Source organism: Labeo rohita, chromosome 13 (genome assembly GCF_022985175.1).
Source record: "Labeo rohita strain BAU-BD-2019 chromosome 13, IGBB_LRoh.1.0, whole genome shotgun sequence".
Lineage (NCBI taxonomy): Eukaryota > Metazoa > Chordata > Actinopteri > Cypriniformes > Cyprinidae > Labeo > Labeo rohita.
The window spans coordinates 10,743,677-10,771,268 of NC_066881.1; the positions used below are offsets into that span (position 1 = coordinate 10,743,677).

General features: G+C 35.4%; 1 protein-coding gene across 1 annotated transcript; it reads right to left on the reverse strand.

Moving 5' to 3' along the window:
- Positions 1-41: 41 nt before the first annotated feature.
- On the reverse strand, positions 42-26,962 carry washc2c (WASH complex subunit 2C). Its single transcript, XM_051126081.1, is given in 33 exon segments — positions 42-647; positions 2,326-2,500; positions 2,578-3,153; positions 4,883-5,101; positions 5,821-5,877; positions 6,171-6,239; positions 6,335-6,433; positions 6,533-6,655; positions 6,749-6,961; positions 11,195-11,413; positions 11,904-12,018; positions 12,122-12,288; positions 12,461-12,562; positions 12,654-12,749; positions 15,546-15,644; positions 15,724-15,831; positions 15,903-15,939; positions 15,941-16,076; positions 16,163-16,357; positions 16,452-16,502; positions 19,610-19,679; positions 19,788-19,909; positions 21,828-21,893; positions 22,009-22,093; positions 22,213-22,314; positions 22,583-22,633; positions 22,720-22,781; positions 22,869-22,962; positions 24,013-24,186; positions 24,322-24,390; positions 24,648-24,812; positions 24,914-25,053; positions 26,827-26,962. Coding segments are annotated over 32 exon segments (4,194 nt in total). The 5' UTR covers positions 25,043-25,053; positions 26,827-26,962; the 3' UTR covers positions 42-498.
- Between the last annotated feature and the right edge of the window lie 630 nt (positions 26,963-27,592).

The window sequence follows — 27,592 nt, forward strand, 5'->3', positions numbered from 1 at the left end:
TGGTTTGGGCCTCTACAAATTCAAACACTCAGACTCGTTCAGTACGTTTCATAAAATATATTTTCTTTAGTTTCCAAAAATCATTTCACATGCAACACAAGTTCAAGTTATAAAAACATCAACAACAAAAGCACTTACGTTGGCGCACAGGCTTAGACTTATGGCACCACACTGGAAAATTAAACGTTACCGGTTGACAATGTCAGAGGAATGTCTCCAGTCTTAATTAACTCTTCTTTTACACCTTTCCAGACAATTCTCATGTTTAAAGTGCTAATAAAAGACACATAAACCGTTGCAAATGTCAATGCCATTTGAAGACCGCTACATCATTTACCAGTCAGATGACTTCACAGATGGCATAGAGGTAAATAGATTTACAATCTTTTTTTTCCTGTCTATTTTTTACCTATTAGAGTTTAAATTATTAACAGTGTTAGATTACATCTACCTTTATTTAGGCTACAGAGTTAAACAAATAGCTGTTATGAATGAAACTCAGTTTCCCCCAAACGCATTCAGGGGATCATCGAAAATATTGCTGCCTGGTTCCACAGCCGAGACGGGATCCTGGACAGGCTGGTTCTTCTTAGACTTGGAGGACGGCTTCACCGTTGGTTTCGCAGTCCCAGTCGAGAAGATATCATCTGTGAGGTCGGAGCAAAAAGCAGATATCAGTAAGTATTTATGAGTGTCTTTATTGTTTATAAGTTGAGCACAATTACCTTCAAAACTAGTGTTCAGAAAATAATGCATAACTTTTAGGATTTGGGCCATTCTACAGAACTGGTACAAAGTCAGAGTTGGAAACTCAAAAAAATTGTATGTATGCAAACTGTATTATAACCAAGGTAGTTAATTCTCCAAAGTTTTGGAATATTTGTCCTCTCCCCTAATTTGTCACTACTTTAATTAGAAGAGTTATAAAGACCTTTTAAGATTTTGCTTACATCTAGATTGTAAATAAATATTTTTTGCTATTTTTTTTCAGAGGTAAATCCATAACAATTAAATTTTTAACAATATTTCAAGCGTAATTTATGATATTTGTTGTATCTGGAATCCAGTTCTTCTTTGTAAAAGGCAAAAAGTTGATCATACTGATTTCAAAGTTAAGCATGCATTAGTTTGAATATACAATGAACATATACATGTATTTGTATTTGTATATATACATTCATTGTATATGAAAATATACAACATCTTAGTTGATATTTCAGTATACTTTATTTTTGACAAAACATCCCATGTTTCGGTCGTGACAGCACATCATTGGTAGTGTCAGTAATGCTTTGGTAGCGACCGCGTCACATTACAGAATTTTAACATACTAAAACACTACTAAAACATACTAAAATAAAAAAAAAATAAAAAAAGCATAACTGTACAAAAATTCTGTTTATTTCTCTCAAATATGAGGAATATGTGTTCCCTTTTTTATCACTACCAAAACAATGATGACATGTTTTGGTCGTGACTGTTTCGGCAGTAACAGTTCTAAGGGATAACACCCAAAAAACAAAGATGTTACTACTAAAACGCCACCAAATGTTTCGGTAGTGACAATTTTAGATACTTTTTAAACTAGATCAAAGATGCTAATCAGCACATGGTTAGCTAGCACAGTTCTGAACAGTTGTACACATAAAAAAAACCTAAATGTTATGGAACAACTCCAAAAAAAAGTGTGCTTAATAGCAGGAAAAAGGTGTTAGGTAGCGATGTTCCCTAAAGTTCCACAGATTTTTTCCGGCTTTTGAACACATTTACCTCAAAATTATGAGACCTATCTACTCACACCTTGAGAGAGCGGAACACAGGAATATTTCCTGATCATACATTTATGGGTTTAGTTAAAATCAGTCTTAGCCATTGGACTAAAACATGCACTGTTTCAGTAGTGACACGTTTTTGTTTTGTTTTTATGTGATTTTTATAGTGATATGTTTTTTTTGTATTTTTCTTTTTAAAAGAATCAAAAAAGATACTTTTAAAAATAACAATGCAAAAAAATACAAACGTTTTTTCAATTTCATTAGTTGAAATTTAGTTGTTAGGGTTTGGGACAGCCACCTCCCAATGGAAAGTACCCAATAAATGATGATTTTATATATATTAAGCTTACTAATATTTTAAATATTATTGTAGGTTTCAATATATAATAGAAAGATCTTAATAAACATCTAAAATTTGAAAACTTAAATGCTTTTTTAATGTGTTTTTTGTTTGTGGGACAGCAATTTGCAGCAATTCTGTAGAAAGGCCCTCATACACAAGGCCACTGCTAAGAATCAGAGCGAATAGTGTTTTGCAAAGATAACTAACCCATGTCATCGTCGAATATAGATTTTGTCTCCAGTTTCTTCTTTGCTTTCTTCTCCTTTGGCTTTGTGGTGCCAGTCAAGTCAGCAAAAATATCAACATCATCATCAAACAAACTTGCATCCAAAGACACTTCCTTGGGCTTCTTCTGGGCCTTGGGAGGTTCTTTCACTTCATCCTGTGAACATAAATTTTATGGTCAATGCCACTCCCTAACACCCAACTGATTTGTAACACTGAATGTGTGATATTTACCTTGAAAATGTCTGGTTTTGCAGCGCTGGCCTCTGCTTTTGAGTTCTTACTATCTGCGCTTTTACGCTTCCCTGCTCCAAAAATATCATCATCGCCGTCATCATCTAAGAAGGATATTTGTTTGGTTTTCTGAACAGGCTTCTGTTTCACTGTTGCAAAAAGATCATCCTCATGGCTGTCGAAAATAGATGAGGCCTGGTCTTTCTTTGAGGCTGTGACGACCTCTGTCTTGGAGGTTTTCTTATGGCCTTCCTCGGGGGTCTTTGCTTTTTGTTTTGAGGAGGGAACAGGCTTTGTGGCAAAGAGATCATCTGAATCAAACAGATCATCTCCAGAATCAAGAAATCTCTTTGGCCTGACTGCTTCATCGGGGCTCTTGGCAGGAGCAGGGGTGCTGACAGGTATAGTGAGTGCTGAAGGTCGCACTGAAACGGGGTTAAAGGTAGGGAGAGAAGCAGCCATAACTGGTTCTGGTATAGAAGTGCTTTCCCCAACAGCTTCCTCAGATTGCTGTGCTGCAAGATGTCTTGCTGCCCTTGTCTGTGGCCGCCGTCGCACTGCGCCTTTAGTCCGACCCTGCAGTAGAAAAAAGCCAGTGATTTTTACATGGTGTTCGCATATAAATGTATTTTAGCAGTGTGTGGACACAACCACCCTACAATGATAAAAATCAAAATCGCTTTATGATGTCATATTGCTCAAGCCCCGCCCACGGCCGCTGACAGACTGCCCATATTAGCATACTTCTGCTCTCAGCTAGTTGTCCGCTGTCCACCATTTTCTTAGCCCTCAAGCAGCTGTAGCGACAACAATGTCTCGTAAGCAACGCAGGCGTTTTGTGTTTGGATGTAAAAGTGAACATAAGAGTTTTCAAATTCTTCCAACATCAGAGCCACTGAGAATGCAGTGGATTAGTTTTGTTTTTGATGTTAACACGCCACCAAATACACAAAAACAGAAGAGAGGGGCGGGGTGAGCAGTAGCTCATTATCATTTAAAGAGAAAATGTAAGGAAAATTAATCATTTAAAGAAAAAAAGAAAAAATATATAAACCTATAGAAATATAGACCACCAAACATTCTCAATGACAAATTGTAATAAATAATGGGTTTCAACTATATTTTGATTGTGATTCCTGAATACATGCACTTACACAACCTCTCTGCAACAATAGTCTTTTTGTTTGTTTTAATAAAAACGTGATTATAATTTGGAATTATATTAGTATTATATATTTCACTTTTTTAAGCTTTTGAGAGAAGGTTTTATCTGTTTTTATAATGTAAAGAGTGACTTATAATTTGTGATTAAAGGAGAAGTTCACTTCCAGAGCAAAAATTCACAGATAATTTACTCACCACATTGTCATCCAAGATGTTCATGTCTTTCTTTCTTCAGTCGTAAAGAAGTTATGTTTTTTTGAAGAAAACATTTCAGGAATATTCATCATATAGTGGACTTCTATGGTGCCCGTGAGTTTGAATTTCCAAAATGCAGTTTAAATGCAGCTTCAAAGAGCTCTAGACGATCCCAGCCAAGGAAGAAAGGTCTTTTGTGTTTAAATTCACAATTTATATACTTTTTAACCTCAAATGCTCGTCTTGTCTAGCTCTGCGATGTGCATGCATAGTCTGTGTAATCCGGGTCAATACAGTTAGGGTAGGTCGAAAAACTCATCTTATTTTTTCCTCCAACTTCAAAATCATCCCTAGGTTAAAAAGTATGTAAAGTATTAAAAAAAAAAAACCTATCGTTTTGCTAGATAAGATCCTTCTTCCTCGGCTGGGATCTTTTAAAGCCCTTAGCTGCATTTAAACTGCATTTTGAAAGTTCAAACTCACAGGCACCATAGAAGTCCACTATATGGACAGAAATCCTTAAATGTTTTCCCTCAAGAAACATAATTTCTTTACAACTGAAAAAGAAAGACATGAACATATTGGATGACAAGGGGGTGAGTAAATTATCTGTAAATTTTTATTCTGGAAGTGAACTTCTCCTTTAATAAATAAGAAAACTTGATGAAAATAAACCATAGGTGCGTTTCCATTACAGATTTGCGCAAAACTTTTGTGATATTTCATAAATGTCGATAAAACACTGTTGTGTTAACATTTACAGACGTTAACGTAAAACCTCTCGAGATAAATCATGGCAATGGATGTTGGTAGGTTTATGTAAAGCGCAGCCACCACACTAGCCATTAATTTTAATCATAGGAGACGTAGCATTGACAAGAGTTAGCATTGACAACCAATAATTTTTATGACATCTATAAAACATACATACCACAGTCTGACCTACCTTGTTAGCATTCTGTAGCGTGCTGATCTGAGCGGGTGAGTCAAAGCTCACCCCTCCCTCACTGGAGGGCTGATGATCAGGGATCGCATCGGTAGCTGCCAGCGGCTTGGCAGCTGCAGGGAGGGCCGCGGGTGCCAGGCCAGGGATTACACTGACAGCTCCTGGAATCCGTGGCACAGCGCCTGGCAGAAGGCTGGCAGGGTTGACAGCTAAGCTGGCCTGAAAGAAACAGACAGGTCTTTAAATCTGTGACAAAACTTGAAATCAATACACACACTGCCCTTTGCTCACAAGCCAAGATCAGAGAGGAACTGGTTTGTGCTATTTTAGAAGTACACCAGATTTGCATTTCCTGAAGGGCATGAATGTGCATGCAAGGCTGCAACAAAACAGTGAATAGGGTAAAATCTAAATATTTTAATTCAAGATGCTTTAAATGTTTAAATTGATGCAAGAAAGACACAATTCTGTATGCAAAAAATAGGTCAATGCCATAATTGTTGGTTATGTGGTAAACATCAACACACTGCTGCCTTGCAAACACTGTAAACAGCACATTGATAGATGCAGAGTGCTGCCACAAGTGATTTCCTATTGGTGCAGTAATGGTTTACAGCGTAGGCATAGAGAGAAACAATGTTATGGCAAAAGCTACAGATGTTCTGGTATACCAGAAACAGTGAAAATGTTAACAGACAAGAATATATATATATATATATATATATGGTTTGCAGACTTTTAGCAGATCGTTGGCAGGCACTGGTAAGTCATAAAACAGCTCAATGAAAAGCAAGATTGTAGATTTTCTTTGACTTCTGAGAAAGATCATGCCAGAAGGACAAAGTACAAAACATAACAGAAATACAGAAAACACTGTTTTCACAATGAGAGAAATGGAGCATATAAAGTATAGAGATTTTATTTTTTTAAAACATTACTTGAAGTTCTCCAATCCTTGAGGAGGTTTTTTTAGATTTTAGAGGGCTTGTAGGCTCCTGTGCGATTAAATAATATCAATTACATACAAACCAATAAAAAAAACAATAACCACTGTAACAGGTTCTGGAAATGTCACAAATTATAGTTTATATGTGGTAAAATTAAATAAAATAATAAAAAATGAAAAAAAAAGAAGTTACTCCATAATTATATACACATCTTTAATAAAATGTCAATACATAAACATAAATGCATTTTAAGTCTCTACATATAAACAGAATGTTTTTCGCATTCTGTTGCCGAATAAAGATGAATTAAAGTAGCAAAGCATTTTTATTTCTAAGTATACCTTGCTTGAGGTCAATGATGATTTGTCTGTTTCATTTGTTTTGGGCTTGCTGGGCTTCTCGGGTACTTTCTGTATGAGGAAATATAGTACACATATTTATAAAATATTAGCTTTTACATAAAACACAAAACGTATTAATGTACAAGCTGGGAAATCAACGGTACCGGAGGAGCTTTAGGCTTTGCTGTGCTGAAGAGGTCATCTTCGTCATCGTCCCCGAACAGTGTGGGGACAACTTGTTTTACAGAGCTCTGAGACGGCGCCTGTAAAATAAAAATAACTCCATCAGTAAGTAACCTCACCATGAAGTGGAAAAGTCTAAGGAGGTAAAATCAAAACAGTTCATCATAGCATAGACTTACAGCTGGTTTAGGAGATGTGGCAAAAAGGTCTACATCAGGATCGTTGTCTCTCTGTTGCGTGTGACTGAAAAGTAGTTCCTCGTCTTGGAACACACCTGTGCTCTTCATTCGGGGCCCATGATCCTGGTATCACAAGCAAGATCAATAAATAACATTAAATAACCTATTTAAAGTCATTCAGAAACCTCACAGCACTGAATATCTAAAACGACTAACCTTTAGTGCATTCTTTTCTGTTGATTTGGATGATGTAGGGGCAGGAATTATTTCATCATTGTTCATATCTCCATCGTCATCGTCATCGTCATCATCATCAAAAAGACTCAGTGCTGTTTTCTTGGGCTTGGCCCCTTTACTCTCCATGGGTGGTGGGCCCTCCTTTTGCAGCTCATCACCATCAGCAATCTCCTCTTGATTCTTAGTCTGTTTCTGTGGAATAGACAATCTCCAGTTCTCTAACTCTTTTTTTTTTATCATATATTTAGGTGCAAACCATAATTGTCAATACTTATTGCTATTTTATTTTATGCTGTTTGTTAATTTTATATTATATACACTAGCACTCAGAAGTTTGGAATAATGATTTTTTTTAATGTTTTCAAACATAAAACACAAAAGAAGCTTCTTATGTGTGCCAGACTTGTGACACTGAAGACTGTTAAAAATTCAGCTGTTATCACAGGAATACATTACACTTTAAAATTAGGGCTGTCAGTTTAAATTATTTAAATTAAATATTAAAATATTTTTAATGCAGCTGACACACTGGCCAGACCTGTATGTCATCTTCATGGGCGTCGGAAGCAAAATAAATGTGGGTGGGTCCTCCTCCCCAAAATAATTACTGGAGTATATGCCATTTTCTGTAGTCTGGTACCTTTTAATTAACAGACATTACCTCTGCCCACTAACATCACAAGATTACAAATGACAGCTGTTAAAACATGTTTCCAGTGGCTGTCCCACCCACATTCAATAGTTCCGACTAGAGGTCGACCGATATTGGATTTTACCGATACCGATAACTAGAGGTCGACCGATATTGGATTTTACCGATACCGATAACTAGGTTGGACCACACTGGCCAATACCGATTAATTGACCTATAGTTTTTAAAATGGATACTGAACGGAAAATAAATAGTGCTCTACAATTAAAAAAAAAAAAAAGTAGCCTACTGAAACATACTTTGTAAATTAATAAAAAATATTATGATTAATTATATACTGATCATTATCTTTAGTTAATTGTTCATTAATATTAACAAAAACAACTAACATTTTTTTAATATATCAGTAAATGTTGAAATTAACACACTTAAGGAAAAATACTTCTATTCTACAGCTTTTTATCAATCTTAATGTTACAAATGGACTCATATTGTAAAGTGTTACCATTACATCAACAATCAAGCTAAAGATGGCCATCTTTAAATATCTACACAAGGTACACAGTATTGAAACTGCATACATATGGATATTGTGTACTTTCACAATTTAACTGCTTCTATTCTACAACATTTGTGGTTATCTAATTCAAATATTAAAATAATTAGTCACACAACGGGTAAAAGTGCAGCGCCATCTAGAAGAACTCGCAGCTATCCGGTATCACACAGACTGGACGCGTCGCATTCAGTTCAAGCGGCGGTCTACAAGACTTTATTTGATCACCAAACGGGCAAAAGTATACTGCTGTCTTTTCTCCACTAATGCAGCATCTAGTCAACAAATTCATCACTTTGTAATGACATGAAAACATGCACTACAGTATACTGTACACACCGTTTCGTTGTCAACGTTTTAAATCTGCCTTTGAAGTGTCCCGCTCTGTGCAGCGCGCAGTGTCACGTGTCTAAACAAACGGCACGTGCTGTCAGTGATTTCCGCCACTAGAGGCTGCTCCCGTGCTGTATAACAAAGACTATAGGGACTTTGTTGTATAATGAGGAAATTCTGAGCCGCTCCAGCAACGGACCCGACCCGGAAAAACTATCGGCATGGATTTTTGCCGATAACCGATAGCTCCGCCAATCAACTATCGGTGCCGATTAATCGGCAAAACCGATACATCGGTCGACCTCTACCGATAACTAGGTTGGGCCCCACTGGCCGATACCGATTAATCGACCGATAGTTTTTAAAATGGATACTGAATGGAAAATAAATAGTGCTCTACTATTTAAAAAAAAAAAAAAAAAAAAAAAAAAAAAAAAGTAGCCTACTGAATCATACTTTGTAAAAGAATAAAAATATTAATATTAATTATATATTGATCATTACAGTTAGTTCGTTGTTCATTAATGTTAACAAAACGAACTAAACTTTTTTTTAAATATATCAGTAAATGCTGAAATTAACACACTCTAACAAGGAACAATACTTCTATTCTACAGCTTTTATCAATATAATGTTACAAATGCACTCATATTGTAAAGTGTTACCATTACATCAACAATCAAGCTAAAGATGGCATCTTTAAATATCTACACAAAGGCCACAGTATTGAAATTGCTACATATAGATATTGTGTACTTTTACAATTTAACTGCTTCTATTCTAGAATATTTGTGGTTATCTTATCAAAATATAAAAGTATGTTAGTCACACAATGGGCAAAAGTGCAGTGCCGCCTCTTGAACAACTTGCAGCTATCCGCTATCACACACACTGGACGCATCACGTTCAAATCAAGCGGCGGTCTACAAGACTTTATTTGATCACCAAACGGGCAGAAGTATACTGCTGTCCTTTCTTTGCAGCATCTAGTCAACGAATTCATCGCTTAGTAATGACATGAAAACATGCATTACAGTATACTGTACACACAGTTTTGTTGTCAATGTTTTAAATCCGCCTTTGAAGTGTCCCGCTCCATGCAGCGCACGTGCTGTCAGTGATTTCCGCCACTAGAGGCTGCTCTTGTGCTGTATAACAACGATTATAGGGACTTTGCTGTATAACAAGACCTTCTCAGCTGCTCCAGCAATGAACCCAACCCGGAAAAAACTATCGGAATGGATTTTTTGCAGATAACGATAGTTCCGCCAATCAACTATCGGTGCCGATTAATCGGCAAAACCGATACATCAGTCGACCTTTAGTTCCGACGCCCATGGTCATCTTATATTTCATATAGTTGACTGCTGACAAATATGATGCAGGGCAACAACTCCACAAATGCAGTTATGCCCTAATATTCAAGACACTGGTGCAAAAAATGCCCCTGTATGTTTTTTTAATCTCATATTTATATATATCACATATTACACGATAGCACACAGGCAGCAAGAGCAAAATGACACCAGTGCTGATTTTGCACTGTGTCCCAATCTATCACAAGCTTAAATGTGATTTAAGTGTCTTAGATTTAGTGTCTTATTAAAGAAATTAATAAACAATAATAATAATAAAAAAAAATTAAAGGCATAGAAAAAAAAATTAATTCTGTCATCATTTATTCATCCTCATGTCGTTTCAAACCTTTCTTTTGTGGAATATAATTTAAGGTATTTTAAAGGGGTCATCGGATGCCCATTTTCCACAAGTTGATATGATTCTTTAGGGTCTTAATGAAAAGTCTCTAATATACTTTGATTAAAAATTCTCAATGGTTTTGTAAAACAACACCCTTTTTACCTTGCCAAAATCAGCTCTGCAAAAATCATCTCATTCTAAGGGCTTGTTCTTTTAAATGCAAATGAGCTCTGCTCACCCCGCCCCTCTCTTCTCTCTGTGGAATGACGATCTTGTTTACATTAGCCGCATTTAGCCGCTAAACTTCCTAACTACCACGTTATAAGGAAAGGCGATCGCAAAGGTTTATAAAAAAAAACCTTATACTCACTTCTGCTGTAAGTGAAGCTGGATCATGAATGATTCGCGCCAACATAGAAGGATATATGAAGATCGGGAGGCGCATTCCCTTCACAAACAAACCTAATCCACTGCATCTTCAGCGGCTCAGATGTCGGGAGTAAATGACGACCACTACGTTCATTATTATATACAGCAACACAACACCTCAATCGCTCAATCTGAGATATTCTTGTCTAACTTACATCCCTGGCACAACGACAGGCATCTGAGAATGACTCGATTTGAAAAAGGGGATATTACTTTTACAGATTAATTAAAAACCACTGCATGGATTTTTATCATTATAGGGTAGATGTGTACACTGCCAACACACATTAATGTTCAAACAACATGAAAAAGTGAACTTAGCATCCGATGACCCCTTTAAAGACTGTTGGTAACAAAGCTGTTTTGATTAACAATGACTTTCATCGTATGAACAAAAAATACTGAGATGTTTCTCGAATTGTCTTCTTATGTTCCATAGTTTATGTTACAGCCTAAATGTTTATGTGAATCAAATAATATATTTCTTTAAAAAGCTACAATTTGTAACGTCTACTTGATACTTTCTCATTTAACACAAAAATAGCTTTAAATAATCTTTTGTGGGGATTTTCAGTCAAATTCATTTTGCGATTAATTATGAATTAATTCAAACATCATGTAATAAATTAGATTAAAAATTGTAATCGACTGACAGCCCTATTTAAAATATATTAAAACAGAAAAGAGTCTGTAAATTGTAATATTATTTCTCATCAAATAAATGCATTTCTTATTATTTTGTAAACATTTTACTTACTGTACTTGTGTCTTGCTTGTCTGCTAATACATCGATCCCACCAAAAAGGCTTACTGCTCCTACCGGCTTCTTCTTAATCTCAGTGCTATCATCAGTGGATGGAATGGATTCCACAGGCTTCTTCTCCACAGACTTCTTCTCCTCTGTTATCTTGTCTTTTGCTACATTAGGTACATTCTCCTCCTCCGTAGATTCAAACAGAGAGGAAGCACCAGAAACCTGAAACACAAAGCTATTTTTAGCTACTAACAAAAACACAGTAAATAAAAAATGGCCACATTAATGATTTAGATGCTAAAAAAAAAAAAAAAAAAAAAAAAAAAAAAGGTATGTGTCAAATAATTCACAATAAATTATTGGAAAAAAACACTACATTCAAAAGTTTCAGGTCAGTAAGATTTTATTATGAAATGAATATTTTATTTAGCAACAACACATTAAATTGATGAAAAAAAAGTCAGTAAGGACATGATAATAATATATAATAAATTACATTGTAAATTATATTAAAACTGTTAGCTATTATATATATATATATATATATATTTTTTTTTTTTTTTTTTTTTTTCCCAATTGTAATAATATTTTACAATATTACTGTGAAATGCATCCTTTGGTGAGCATATGAGACTTCTTTCAAAAACATTTTACAAAATCTTAATTTTGAAAAGTAGCCCATAAAGTATATGAACACTTAAGCCACACTTACTTTCGTTTCAGGAGTTGCTTTATTTGCAGGTGTTTTAAAGCCAAAAAGAGGTTCTTTGTCCTCATCACCATCTTCATCCTCAAACAGGAGAGATACTCTCTGAGATGACTTCTTACTGCAAGGACAGACAAAAACAACTTTTTGTCAGACACTACAGCATAATGATTAATTGTTTCTCTCACTACTTTAGTATTTTAACTGATCACAGATCAACAAACCTTAACTCATTTGTGGCTGCAAACAAATCATCATCATCATCAAACAGGCCATCTTTTTGTGGTGTTTTGACACTGGGTAGCCTGGAGGGGGCGCTAACACTCGACGTCATTCCACTGGGCTTCACTTCCGGGCTCTCTTTGCTGGGCTTGGAGCTTATCCACTGATCCTGATATGTGAACAAAGCAAATGTTGTGCCATGCCATATGATATCAGCATGCATTATCGAATTAACAAATAAAAATGACAATTTCATATAATTGTTTCGTATTGCAACATATTTTATATAGTATTTTTATAATTGTATTAACTGGTTTACTCAGCATTATGCACACAAATACCTCATCATCACTGAAGAGTGAACTGGATAGAGGTTTCTTGGGCTGTAGAGATGTCTTTTTGACTTGAACTGACTTGGACTTTGGTGTTGATGAAAAAAGGTCCTAAAATCAAAGCAGACTTGTTGAAAACCACTGAATTGAATAAAATACATCTAGATTAATATCTATTTAAATTAAGCTTGCTTAACATCACCTCTTCTTCTTCATCATCAAATATCGAGAGCGGAGCTTTACTGGGTTTGTTCTGAGTTACAGGCTTTGATTTACTTGTAGTCTCACTTGCGAACAGCTTTAAAACAATCAAGAACAAGAACAGCACACACATCAATGACAAGTTTCAGGAGTCAGCTTGTAAATAAAGGGAGTTCACCTAAAAATAAAAATTATCCTATGATTTACTCAGCCTGAAGACATCCTAGGTGTATATGGCTTTTTTCTTTCAAACAAATACAATCAGAGTTATATTTAAAAAATGTCCTGGCTCTACCAAGCCTTATAAATGGCAGTGAATGGGTGTTGAGATTTTGAAGTCCAATAAAGTGCATCCATCCATTATAAAAAGTGTTCCACACAGCACCAGAGGTTAATAAAGGCCTTCTGAAGTGAATCAATGTGTTTGTGTAAGAAAAATATCCATATTTAAAACTTTATAAATTATAATCTCTAGCTTCTGCTAACTGCGGATGATGCAGGACGTTGACGGACGCGGTGACAAACACGGAAGCACAGTGGAGAGAGCATAACAAAGCACTGATCACAAATTAGAAGTACAAAACAAGGTGTTGTAAAGAAAAATGTTACAAGATTTTGATATAAGCCCAGAGGAGACTGGTTTGGTTCTCACGAGACTAGCATATTTTCACCAGAGCTTACGCTACACCTACATCCTACGTCATCTGCTGGAACGCCACTCTTTTGTGAATGCATGTATAACAGCAGAGTCTAGAGATTACGGTTTATATTGGGGTTTTTTCTTACACAAACACATCGCTTCGCTTCAGAAGGCTTTTATTAACCCTCCGGAGCCATGTGGAGTACTTGTTATGATGCATGGATGCATTTCATTGGACTTTAACTTTATTTTAACACCCATTCACTGCCATTATAAAGCGCTTGGAAGTGGAAGAGCCAGGACTTATATATATATATATATATATATATATATATATATAAGTTTTAAAAATTGATATTTTTCTTACACAAACACATCGATTCACTTCAGAAGGCCTTTATTAACCTCCGGTGCTGTGTGGAGCACTTTTTGTGATGGATGGATGAACTTTATTGGACTTAAAAATCTCAACACCCATTCATTGCCATTATAAAGCTTGGAAGAGCCAGGATATTTTTTAAATCTAACTCCAATTGTATTCGTCTGATATAAGAAAGTCATATACATCTAGGATGGCCTGAGGGTGAGTAAATCATGGGCTAATTATCATTTTTAGGTGAATTACCCCTTTAAGGTTGAGTAAAACAATATTTCAAATATTGTCAAGATATAAATTTTAAAACATCTGTTATCAATTTTAGTAATACTTTATTAACATTAATGAAGAAGTCCACTTCCAGAACAACAATTCACAAATAATTTACTCACCCCCTTGTCATCCAAGATGTTCATGTCTTTCTGTCTTCAGTCGTAAAGAAATTATGTTTTTTGAGGAAAACATTTTTCTTCATATAATGGACTTCAATTGTTCCCCCGATTTTTAACTTCCAAAATGCAGTTTAAATGCAGCTTTAAAGGGCTCTAAATGATCCCAGCCGAGGAAGAAGGGTCTTATCTAGAGAAACGATCTGTCACTTTTTTCAGAAAATAAAAATGTGTTTACTTTTTAAGCACAAAAGGTCGTGTAGCACAGGTTCTGGTATGTGCGTTCACGACGCTACGTACTATTGAATCATGTCGAAAGGTCACGCCGAATGTAGGTGGAACTACAGACCCAGTGTTTACAAAGCGAACGCGCAAAGACTAAGAAAGTGCAAGTAAGTCAAACGCTGTTTACAAACAAAAAGGTAGGAGAAAAGTTTTTCGCCATACTCTACCTTTTTTAGCCGGAGTACACAGACGATAAACTTAGACGTGATTCGTATTAGTGATGGGAAGTTCAGATTATTTTACTGACTCGGACCTTTGAGTCTCGTTCAGCAAAATGAACGAATCTTTTTGAGTCATTTCGTTCATTTTAGCAAAATCAGCATCACGTGACAGCCCCATAAGATGAACGAACGACTCAAAAAACGTGAAGACTCGAAACTGGTGAACAAATTCCAGTACAGAACTTAATAGGATGTTGCGCATGCGTGACTAAATGAATCACTCCCCGAGACGACTCGTTCTTCGCGAGTCACATTAAAGATTCGTTCAAAATAAACGAATCGTTCAAGAACAACCCGTGGACGCGCATCTGAGAGCCTGTGCTACGCGAGCCTTTGTGCTTAAAAAGTACAAAAAAATTTATTTTACGAAAAAAAATGACCGATCGTTCCGCTAGATAAGACCCTTCTTCCTCGGCTGGGATCATTTAGAGCCCTTTGAAACTGCGTTTAAACTACATTTTGGAAGTTCAAAATCGGGGGCACAATTGAAGTCCATTATATGAAGAAAAATGCTGAAATGTTTTCCTCAAAAACCATAATTTCTTTACAACTGAAGACAGAAAGACATGAACATCTTGGATGACAAGAGGGTGAGTAAATTATTTGTAAATTGTTGTTTTGGAAGTGGACTTCTTTAATTACATAAACAATGATTCACAAAAATGAATCAAACTTTTTTTGCCTGTAAAATGTCTTTAGACTAAACATTAATACTTGTAATTCATGAGACAAGAAGTGGCTACAAAACTAGCTTACTGAATCTTTAGGAGATTTACTGATATGCTGTACTACATTAAACAAAATTACTAATATAAAATACTATGTAATCACTGCAATATTGTGTGTGTTGCATAATTTTATATCACTAGTAAAATCATTACAAAAATACTTGAATATTGAATATATGGCCTAGCACTACTGTAAATACTCCAGAAAACTGAGAATAAGCTATCTGTATCATGACTATAGAAAAGTGACGTACTTGCGAATCTTCATCGTCTGAGAACAGACTCTTGCTATGCGTTTTCTCTGATGCTCCCAGTGCAGGTGAAGATTTGACTGCTTCAGGAGGAGGTCCACTCTGAAGAAACAAAGCAAACATTATAAATAACAATAAACACAGCAGGTATAGATACAACAGAGAGACTGAACGTTTCTACCTCTTCAGACTTGGCAGACTCTTCACTGGTGGAAGGCCGGCGTTTCTTCAGACCCTCCAGTATATTTTTAGTGCCGGGCCCAAACATTGAAATGGCGCCAGCAGGAGGCTGCAAGCAAACTCATTCAGAATATAACCAACAACAACAATCATAATGAAATAATAATTAACTAAACAGACCTTTTTCTCTGGAGGACGTGTCTCCTCCTCCCCCTCAACTCTTTTGATCATGCTGGGGAAGAGTTGCACTGGTTCTCCCACTGAACATAGCTCCGTCTTCATCATCATCATCATCCTCCTCATCAGCTTCCCCAAACAGGTCTACTGTTTTCTTTGGTATTTGCTTGTCTTGTCCTAATAACAGAGATACACTTATAAGTTTCCCTAAAAAAGACAGTCAGTTAGACAGTCATACTGCAGTGAAAATATTAGAGATTTACCAGGGGTGGATTTGTTAGGCGTCTTCCCACTGAAGAAGTCATCATCGTCGTCGTCGTCATCAAAGAGCCCACCTCCCACCGAGGCTCGTTTTGGAGCTGCCTGCACTTTTGGAGCTGGCTTCACTGGACTCTTACTGTCTTTGCTCTCTAGTGAGTCTGAATCATTGGGTGAGCCAAAAAGTTTGTGTTCTGTGGCTAAAGGGCATGATATCTTACTCATTAGCTACTACAGAAAACTTTTATGCAAAACAGTGTATGAGTATGCAAATTGAATGCCGTAAAAGCTTACCAGGAAAGATAGAGACGGCACCAGTGGGTATTTTCTTAGTTTTAAGGGGCTCTAGAAAAGCAAACGGACAAAAGATAAGATGGTTATTATGTAAAAGAGCTTTTATATGTCAGCACATAGTGGGTTTCACAACGTATAAATAGAAAATTGTGTAAGAAAAAGAAAATGTACAGCCATTAAATGGCTATAGATAAAATACTTAAATACACAGATTTTTTTTATTTAGTATTTGATTTTTTTTCTTATTAGGGGCCAAGCACAAAAGGTGCGAATTGTATCCTTTGGCGTTTTTCTTTTTTTTCTTCTTCCGCTCTTCAGTCTATGGCAGCCCACAGAACCGCTTGCGGGAAAGATGAGAAATTTGGCACACAGATAGAGGACAGTCTCAACATTAACCAGAGCAAATGTGGATTCTCTAACTCAAACTCTCTAGCACCACCACTTGTCCAAAGTTTCACTCATGTTTATGCTAACAACTTTTGAACTGTAAGGCACAGAATGAATTTTTTTTTCCTCTGAATCCTTGGCTCATGCCGAGTCAAATGAAGTCCAAAAATCGTAAGGTTTAGTTTTTTTCTATAATTTTTTGTTCGTAAAAACTACTTTTTCGAACTCGTCCTAGATGGTTTGCGTGATTTTCACCAAAATTGGCTCAGATCATCTTCAGATCACGCAGGCAAAAAGTTATTCAATTCAAGTTGATTAGTCAAACCATTCTCGAATAACGTACGAACGAAGTCTACGAAAAACATGCAAAAATGGTTGTGAGGCTATATCTCCGGAACAGTTTGGCGTATTGAGACCAAACTTGGTGTGTGTAATAACAAACATGGCCGGGGCTACCTTTTAAATGGTTTGGCCAAAAATCACAAAACTAGTCTCTTTAGATTTGGCGCATCATGTCGAGTCCAACCATAATTCCCATGTCAGCCATTTTGGGCGTCGCCCATTTTGAATTTTGTCAAAAAAACAGCTATATTTTGCAAACACATTGGCATATCGTTACGAAACTCGGTATGTGTCTTCGGCACCGTGCCCTGAGAGTACTCAAAACGTTTGGGGGCAGTGCCACCTTGTGGCCAAAAGTTATAAAGAAATGTACAAAAATGCTAATAACTTCTGCTTACATTAGCCTATTGTAATGAATCTGGTCTTTATATTTTTCTTGGATCATTCTGAAAACACTGATACCAATTATGCCTTAATTGGATGAACTTCCTGTCTGCCATTTTGATCAAACCTACTTTTTCGAATTCCCCCTAGACCGTTGGTCCGATTTTCACCAAATTTGACTCGGATCATCTTCAGACCATGCTGGCAAAAAGTTATGGATTTTGTGCCGATATACGAAATGGTTTTCATTTAACGTATCAACGAATTTGCTGTAAAGATGTCAAAGTGCATCTGAGGCTGTATCTCTGCAAAGCTTTGACATATTTACACCAAACTTTGTATGTGCCATTGTCACCTCACACTGACTACACCACATCAATTTGGTAACAGTGCCACCTATTGGTCAGAAGTAATACACTATTCATTAAACAATGATAATGAAATTTCCAAAAATGCTAATACCTTTTGACTGCATTAGCCTATTGTAATGAGACTGGTCTCAAAATGTTCCTTGGGTCATGCCGACAGCATACACACCAATTATACCATAGTTGGAGGAACTGTCCGCCATTTTGCTTAATGCACAAAACCTACTTGCTTAAATTCCTCCTAGACCGTTGGTGCGTTTTTACCAAATTTGAATCAAATCATCTTCAGACTGTCCTGACACAAAGTTACGGATTTCGTGTTAATGGATAAATGGATTTTCGTACAGCGCCACTACGAATTTTAGGCTTGATGCCAAAATGACTCTGAGGCTGTATCTCTGTAAAGCTTTGACATAATGACACCAAGCTTTGTGTGTGTCATTTTCACCTCACACAGAACACGCCACATCAATTTGAAAACAGCACCACCTATTGGTCAAAAGTGATAAGCCAATAAATTATATTATTAGTGGTTGTATTTATGATTTTTCAGCCATTTTAACTGATATCATCCTAAAATGGCTTCAATAACTCATTGTTGTAGTCAGTTTGCTGCTCCATGCCACTCTTAGCTTCTTATTCTGCCTCTTTTGTGCTTGGCCCCACAACTGCTGCATGCAGCTATATTTAGATTTAGATTTTTTTGTACCATTTAAAGTAACTGTTTTCTATTTGAATATATTTTAAAATATAATTTATTCCTGTAATTTCAAATTAGAATTTTTAGCATCATTACTCCAGTCACATGATCCTTCAGAAATCCTTCTAATATTCTGATTTGCTGCTCAAAAACATTTATTATTATTATTACTATAATTATGTTGAAAACAGCTGAGTAGACGTTTTTTCAGTTTTCTTTGATGAACAGAAAAACTCAGAAGAACAGCATTTATCTGAAATCTTTTGTAACATTATAAATGTCTTTATCATCACTTTTGATCAATTTAAACCATCTTTAAATAAAAGTAATAACTTCTATAATTTCTTTCCCAAAAAACAACAAAAAATTATACTGACTCCAAGCTTTTGAATGGTATAGTGTAGAATGTTAAAAACTGTTTTAAATATTGACAACAGTAATAAAAAAAGTTTCTTGAACAGCAAATCAGCATATTAGAATGATTTCTGAAGGATCATGTGACACTGAAGAATGGAGTATTATTTAGCTTTGATCACAGAAATAAATTATATTTTAAAATATATTCAGATAGAAAGCAGTTATTTTACATAGTAAAAATATTTCACAATATTAATGCTTTTGCTGTATTTTTAGAAAATACATAAATATAAATCCACTTAAAGTCATTTTAATTTTTTTTTTTGTGAGAAGAAAGAGATCGGTTGGCTGGAACAATGGATCACACTTGACTACACTATTGCGAAATGACCAGTCAGTATAAAAGTTACGGAAGTAGTGACAGATCTTTTCCTCTATACTGTGGTGTACAACAAAGTGAAATGAATCATTGAAAAACTAAAAATGTAGGGTGTGACTTGGTTCTATACATCTGAATGTGAGCTTGCATCCTAAGTTTGAAATATCAAGTAGGACCGGCCCACATATGACTTTAAATAGGCAACAGAATATGAGCTGAGAGATGTGACAATTATTCTCACCTGTTGCATGGGTTACAGTCTTCACCTTTTCCACCGGCTCGCTTTTGGGCGCTTCAGAAAACAGATCTCCCTGAGAAACAAATAATATGAACTGACTTTCAAAGATTACTTTTAAAGATGTCTTTTTCTAGTTGTACTTGTATGCTTTTGCATTAATATTACATTAACATTGACCAACCTCATCATCATCATCAAACAGGCCTTTGCCTCCACTAAAGAGACCACCCTTCCCACCGAATGGAGAATACTCCTCATCTTCCATTTTAGGTGGTTTGAACATCTCATCCTGATCGTCTTCCACTGTAATCACATATACAGAAAATATATAACACTATTTTAAAAGCTATACAATTTTGTATCATTTTTGAAAGAAACAATGGTACACAATCTTAAAAAATGTTTTCAATAAAACAATATATATATAACCATCTGCTAATTCTAAAAAGTTTGGGGTCAGTATAATAATTATTATTTCATTTAGTAATTAATACTGCATTAATTAATAAAGCATTTAGAGATGCACGATATTGGATTTTTGCCGATATCCGATATGGCGATATTTTTTCATCTCATTTTGGCCGATACCGATACCAATACCGATATATATCATTTTATTTGGAAAGTTAGTTTTTAACAATAACTTATTTGTTAGGATTAAATAAATAGTAATGAGTGGTTTACATTCAATCCCTTCTTTTTCATCAGTAGACTAGCATTATTTATGATCTGAATTTTGTGAATTAAGTTCACTTTTGCTATGTTATAAGCCGAACTTCGGATGCTTTCACTTTCGAATTCGCAATCTGAATACAACATTTCAAAACGAAAACAGAAAAGTAGAACTAAACTGGGTGACTGTGAGGGTGCTTTGCGGGACATGAACAGGACATAATTCATTGCTACAATTTCTTAATTCGTTCCTATGATTTATTAATTTATTAATTTGTAAAATGAGGGAACGAATTAATATGTAGTATTAACAAATTGTTAAATTATTCCCACGAAATATTTTATTTCCCACCCGCAAATTTATCACAGTAAGAGATACGAAAACATGGATTAAAAGTGAATGACAAGAAAATAAACCTAAGAAATTAAAGGGTGAGACAGCGAGGATTTGGGAAAATAAAAATATTAAGTTATGTCGCAATTCCTGACCAACTGGCAAAACAGTACACTTTTTTTGCACAAGAATACCAACATGTTTACCTTCTCTGGTTTAACAAGCGGTCTTTTACCCTACTCGAAAACCAAATCCTCCGTCCGCCATCGTTTCCAGAATAGTCGCGTCCTTTTTGCCGTCACCACCGCGCTCGTGCTGACACTACAAATACAAACCAGGCTCTACACCCGAAGCGCTCACAACGAAAACTACTCTTCGCGTGATCAGTGAAATCCTAAATATATCACGGCTTTGTAACTCTGTAACCCGCGCTGTATGGAGCAGTGTGACCGTTTGCGGCGCCGAAGAAAGAGAATTCACTGACCGCGCGCCGTAATTACTTTTTATTTTAAATGCAGATCATGTCATGTGCAAACACAGCCATTGGGTTTCAAAATACAACAAAGAGCACCATAAAACCATTTAAAATGTGCATTTAGCGATCTAGTGACTGGATATGAAACAGGCAACAGTAAATTATCCCAAATGGAACAACGGCGCATTTTCTCCTATAGCCACTGCTGCCACTGCACGTGCTATTGCTATGCATCATTCTGTATGTGTATTCTCAGTTTAAATGCAGCGAACCAAAACAGTGAATCTACTCCTCATTCAGTCAAAACTTTGCTTCAAGAATGAGCCACACTGCTGACATGATCTAATCCCTAGCACACCCTTAGCACATGTGAGTTAACATATTCATCTTATCGGCAAAACATATCGGCATAATTTTTCATATCGGGCCGATGCCGATATTTACATCTGAAGTCATTATCGGCCGATTCCAATATCAGTCCGATAATATCGTGCATCCCTAAAAGCATTACAGCTTTGCCATGACAAATAAAAATGAAAATCTAATAAAATAGGAAATAATAATAATGATAATAGTAATAATAAAATAAAATCAGCCTTGGTGAGCATTAAAGACTTCTTGCAAAAACATTTTTAAAAATTACAGACAGAACTTTCGAATGATAGTATGCATTTTGCACAATACGGGAACATTATCTGATAAGCACATGCTATATGAAATGAACACACAGCTGCTCATACCCTCAGGTTTTGGCTCTTTCTTTGTTTTACTCTTCTTCTGGGTGATGGATGGGCCTGATGACAATGCTTTAGAACAAAGAAGTGCATGCACATGATAAACTTGAGAAACAAAACTGAATGGAAATATGAAAATGTGCAAAACAATAAAACGATTAAATTCATATGTAATTCATGACCATACATGCGCGATCAGCTTCTGGCTTTTTTGGAGTCTCTCCCTTGATTCTGGCTGCTAGTTCATCAGCAAAAGACGGTTGACCAGTGTCCTGGAAGACATGGGATGCAGGAAACTGAATGCTTTTTGTTTGCACATTTTAATGTCTCAAAACACTAATTTTCTAAATAGGTGTCTGAGGTGCTAAAAAAACCCCGAAAGGCTATTAACCTTTTGGAGCTCGTCTTCATCCTTATCAGATCCTCCAAATATGTCAGAATCTTCATCTTCATTCTCTTCATCAGCATCATCATAACTAGCAACAGACGGCTTCTATTGGATGAACAAACATTAGATGAACAGAATTACAACAAAAAATATAAGATATAAAATAATGCATATATACATACACATTATATATATATATATATTTATATGAAATACCATTTTAAAAGCTTGTTTAATTAAATCTGACAGTATTGGGTTGTTTTTGTTTAATAACCCACTTAATTTGCGGCATTACATGTGACATGTGGCATTACATATCTATAAATACTGTAAAAGCACCTGGGTAAATATTTCACCCAAATATTTTCCTTACTTTCTTAAAGTTGCCATGGACTTCCTCATCCTGGTCAGAGTACTCATCCGACTGCTTTTAGAAAACAAATGGAGGATTATACATACATTTTTTAAAAAATGGGTACAAATGTACAAATGCAGATCATCATCTCTTACCTCATCGCCTTCTTCAACATCACTCTCAATGACGCTGTCTCTGTCACTCCCAATAGACATTTCTACAAAACATACCAAACACACACAAGTTAAAAGCAACCTATGCCAAGAGGAAGAAAATCATAAAGCTTATGAATCAGAAATCTCACCATCACTGGACAGATCTCCCAGGCCAACATCATCCTGATCCATAAATGCTTGGGAACCAATCAAGTATGGCAAAGGCCTGTCCACATACAGGTCCTACAAATAAAAATACATTTAGTCACAAAAAATGATGAAGATATACCCATAGACATGGCTCAGGTCCTTCTTTCAATGTGAGTTTTTAGGATTTTTTGGGACTTACATATAACTGTCTGATAATCAAATAACTGCTTGAAGTCCACTTCCAAAACAAAGATTCACATATACTCACCCCCTTGTCGTCCAAGATGTTCATGCCTTCCTTTCTTCAGTCATAAAGAAATTATGCTTTTTGAGGAAAACATTTCTGCATTTTTCTCCATATAATGGACTGATATGGTGCCCCGATTTTGAACTTCCAAAATGCAGTTTAAATACGATCCCAGCCGACAAAGAAGGGTCTTATCTAGCGAAACGATCAGTTATTTTCATTAAAAATTACAATTTAAAAACTTTTTAATCTCAAATGCTTGTCTTGTCTTACTCTGCCTGAACTCTGTGTATTCTGGTTCAAGACAGTTAGGGTATGTCGAAAAACTCTGATCGTATTTTCTCTCTCAACTTAAAAAATCATTTCAAAATCATCCTACATCGCTGCAGATGTACCGACCCAGTCTTTTCAAAGTGAACATGCAAAGAAGATCAAACACCTCTAACAAAAAAGGTAAAAGCGATATAGGGCGATTTTGAAGTTGAGGGAGTTTTTCGACACAACTGTCATGAACCAGAAAAAAAAACAGTTCAGGCAGAGTAAGACAAAACGAGCATTTGACAATAGAAAGTATATAAATTGTATTATTTTTATGAAAATAACCAATCGTTTTGCTACATAACACCCTTCTTTCTCGGCTGGGATCGTTTACAACCACATTTGGGATCGTTTGAATCCACATTTAAACTGCATTTTGGAAGTTCAAACTCGGGGCACCATAGCAGTCGATTACAAGGAGAAAAATGTTGAAATGTTTTCCTCAAAAAACATAATTTTTTTACGACTGAAGAAAGAAAAACATGAACATCTTGGATGACAAGAGGGTGAGTACATTATATGTGAATCTTTGTTTTGGAAGTGGACTTCTCCTTTAAGGGCTACAGAGGAAAATTTACCTTTGCTTCCAAAATGGGCTCTACTTTTTCCATAGTCTCCTCATCCTCAGAGTCTGAGTTTCCTGCTTTGATGTCCAGCTGTTCGAAAGCAGACTCCAGGACCTTCAGACCATAGTTGACGGCTTCTTGGACTTTGGGAATCAGTTCTGCTTCCTTCTGTTCTCTCGTCTTCTCCTGGACATACAGTATGTATGATATGATAAGAATGCTTCAAACCATTATCAGCCAAATATTTATAATAACGCACTATATGAAATCACAGAAATGACCCACAGCAGAAATAACCAAAGAAGCATTCCCAATCACTACCTGTTCAGGTTGTTTCTCCACGGTTTCTGGCTTTGGTGCAGAGTCTTCCACCTCTTCATCATAAACTCTCTAATAAACAAAAAAAACTACATCAGATATCCCAAACAGTGTTTGTTTGTGTTTACACCCTTTTTTTTTTTTTTTTTAGAAATGTATGAAATCTCACAATCTTTTCAGTGTGAAGTGAGAAAAATGCTCAGTAAAGAATTTACAGTTAGGCCACTTTGAATCTCAAAGGAGGAACTTTAAACAGGAAATGTATAAATATCAAAAGCTGACAAACTCTGCCCCATAATATCTCAGGACATGTGTGAAAAAACACATACGTTTTCAATGAACTGTGTGTTGGACAGCATGAGAAAGTCATTAAACACTGTGTGTAGGCGGCTATCTGTGGCTTTAGTGTCCCGGATAAGACCGTCCAACTGTTTCTCAATCTCATGTGTCTTGGACAACATCCTTTGAGAGAAGTCTTGCAGGAAAAGAAATAACTGAAGAGATACAAACAAAAATTCACTGTAAACCATCTGTACAATGCAGCGGCAAGCGCATACAATATGAATATGAAAGATGAATGCATTCCACTCCATACCCCTGAATCTGCTGCCAGTGACCAGTTTGTGCCAGATTTCTGCATCTCTTCCAGCGTCCAGGGTCTCTCCCAAATTTGTTCAGCCTCCCCATTATGATTACTGGGGCCATTCTCCATAAAATTAGACATGTTGATTTAATCTGTTGAAGATTAGAAGTATTATCTAAATATGTTACCAACAGAATGAACATTTTAACTCCTAAGATTATATCTCAATAAAATTTATATAGGAATCACCGTCCCTTGTAAAAAAAAAAAAAAAAAAAAGTGCTTAATTGTATTGAACGTGCACTTGTATTGTACTTCAAATCTTTGTAGTAGATTTTAAAAACTGTACTTGAAGATAATATAATTTTAAATAAATAAAAGCCCATTTAATTGTACTTAGAGCACACTTTCAAGACTGTATAATTACTTAAAACACTTAAGCACACCTTTAAAAAGTACTCTTTGTAATAATGTCAAAATAATTGTACTTTAAATCATTAAGTTTTAATAAAAAAAAATGTATTATGTTTAGGAGTAGACCGATATGCATTGTTCAGGGCCGATGCTGATTATTATAGATCAAGTAGACAGAAAACCAATATTTTGAACCGATATGTCTGTTGTAAAAATGAAAATTAATGTCAAAAGTTAAAAATAACAAGGGCTCCGACAAAAACTCTTTAAATGCTTCTAAAGTATTTTAATCGGCAAATCGGTTTTGAAAATGACCGATACTGATAATCATAAAAATGCTTAATATTTGCACCGATAATCGGTTGACCAATAATCAAGCTACAAAAACTACACTTATTTTAATAAAATAAGTGACTAAAGCACATGTAAAGTACTTAATTATAATTTCTATTTTAGTATGTTATTTTATCATACATTTAAAGCTTTTTAAAAATATATTTTAGTATTTTTAAAAAATACTAAATTTCAACTTCATCATTACAAATGTGTAATTATAAATATATTAAATTATCACATATAAGCTTAAAATACATGACATTAATGTCTATTATAGGTTACCATAAATGCTTCAGTTGAGTACATTTAGCAGGAAAATACAATTATGAACTTCTACAATAATGAACTACATATAAAGATGTATTTAAGTTGTTTAAAATGCATCCTTATTCACTGCATTTTAGTATCAACTAAAATATAATACATTTTAACTTACTTTTAAATAATAATAATAAATAAAGTATTTAAAAATAACTACACTATTTAGTATATTAAGTATATAATTTCCATAATAAGAGCTCTTTTTAAAAATATGCTAATGTGTACCTCTTTTTAAAAGAGGTTGATCAAAATGCATCCTTATTCATTGCATTTTAGTATAAATTAAAACTGTAACACAGTTTAACTTAGTTGTAAATAAGATGCAATTAAGCATTTGAACTTTATTAATAACTATATTATATATCATTTCCATAAGAAGAGCTCTTTTAAAAAATACACTAATATGTCCCTTTTTTCACAAGAGGCTGAAAAATGAATGCCTGTTTATTAAAAGTCAGACATTTATATATTTTTATCTAACAGGTGCCTTCGCTATATATAATATAAAGCGCAAACAAAACTACGTATCATCATTTGGGAAATGAAAGGAAACTTTTCAAAGTTAAAACGTTATAACTATGTGCCAATGAAACATCAGCATATGCAGAGACGATAACCTCGTCCTTCCTCAAACGCTAAACGATGAAAAATATCAGTACATACACCTGAAACCACTTTTGATCCGTTATTTTACTGTTTTACGCATTTGTATGTAATTGCTAAACCTGCTGTCATGCAAGGCTAGCTACTGTGTTAGCAATTTACAGTCTTGATCTCTGCTCATGTCATTCGTAGTATCGATTTACCTTATATATGTACTGTGATAAAATATTCTCGGTAGTGTTTTGATTCACCTCAAAATCTCACGAATCCAGCGGTGAGACAAGTCAAGGGCAGCTTATCGCTGTCATTCGTCCCATCATCAGCTCAGTATTTTGAGAGGTCGGCCATGTTCCGTCTGCAGAGAATCAGCTGATTCTAGTCACCTGACTGAGGCGCGCACCGCAGTCCCGCTGATCTGAGAACAGCTTCTCATGGGCGTGAATGACTCTGCTCATAAACGCAGCAGATTTAAACTGATCTCAAAGCAGCACTTCCTGACTGTAACTTCTAACGATTATGATAAAGAGGAAAAACATGCATTTTTAACGGATTATCATGAATGAATGAATGTAAACTCCTGAGAAAAAAAAAAGGTTGAGAAAGAAGAAAATCAAAATTTGAATACAAAAAAAATATTTATTTCGCACTCAAACCCTGCTGGAACTTGCTATGGATAATTGAGTAATTGATAAGTTGCTTCAGTAGTTATGTTTTAGATTTAATACTGAACATCCATCTAATATCTAATTTTTCAAGAATGAGCAGATGTTGTAAACAACTTGTTCCCAACACAGCTCAGTGAACTTCCTCTTTTTGATTTTAACCCCTTTCAGGGTTTTGTAGGTGCTAAATCTAAGGAGATATGATGCTATCGAACATTTTAATGTGTAAAATACATAATCAGTAATTTCTACAACAGCCTGTTTATAATAAATGCTAAAACTACAGATTGCTCTTAAGGTAAAAGGTAAAGTTTGCAGTAACCAGACTGAGGCAAATAATTTTAAGCAAATATAA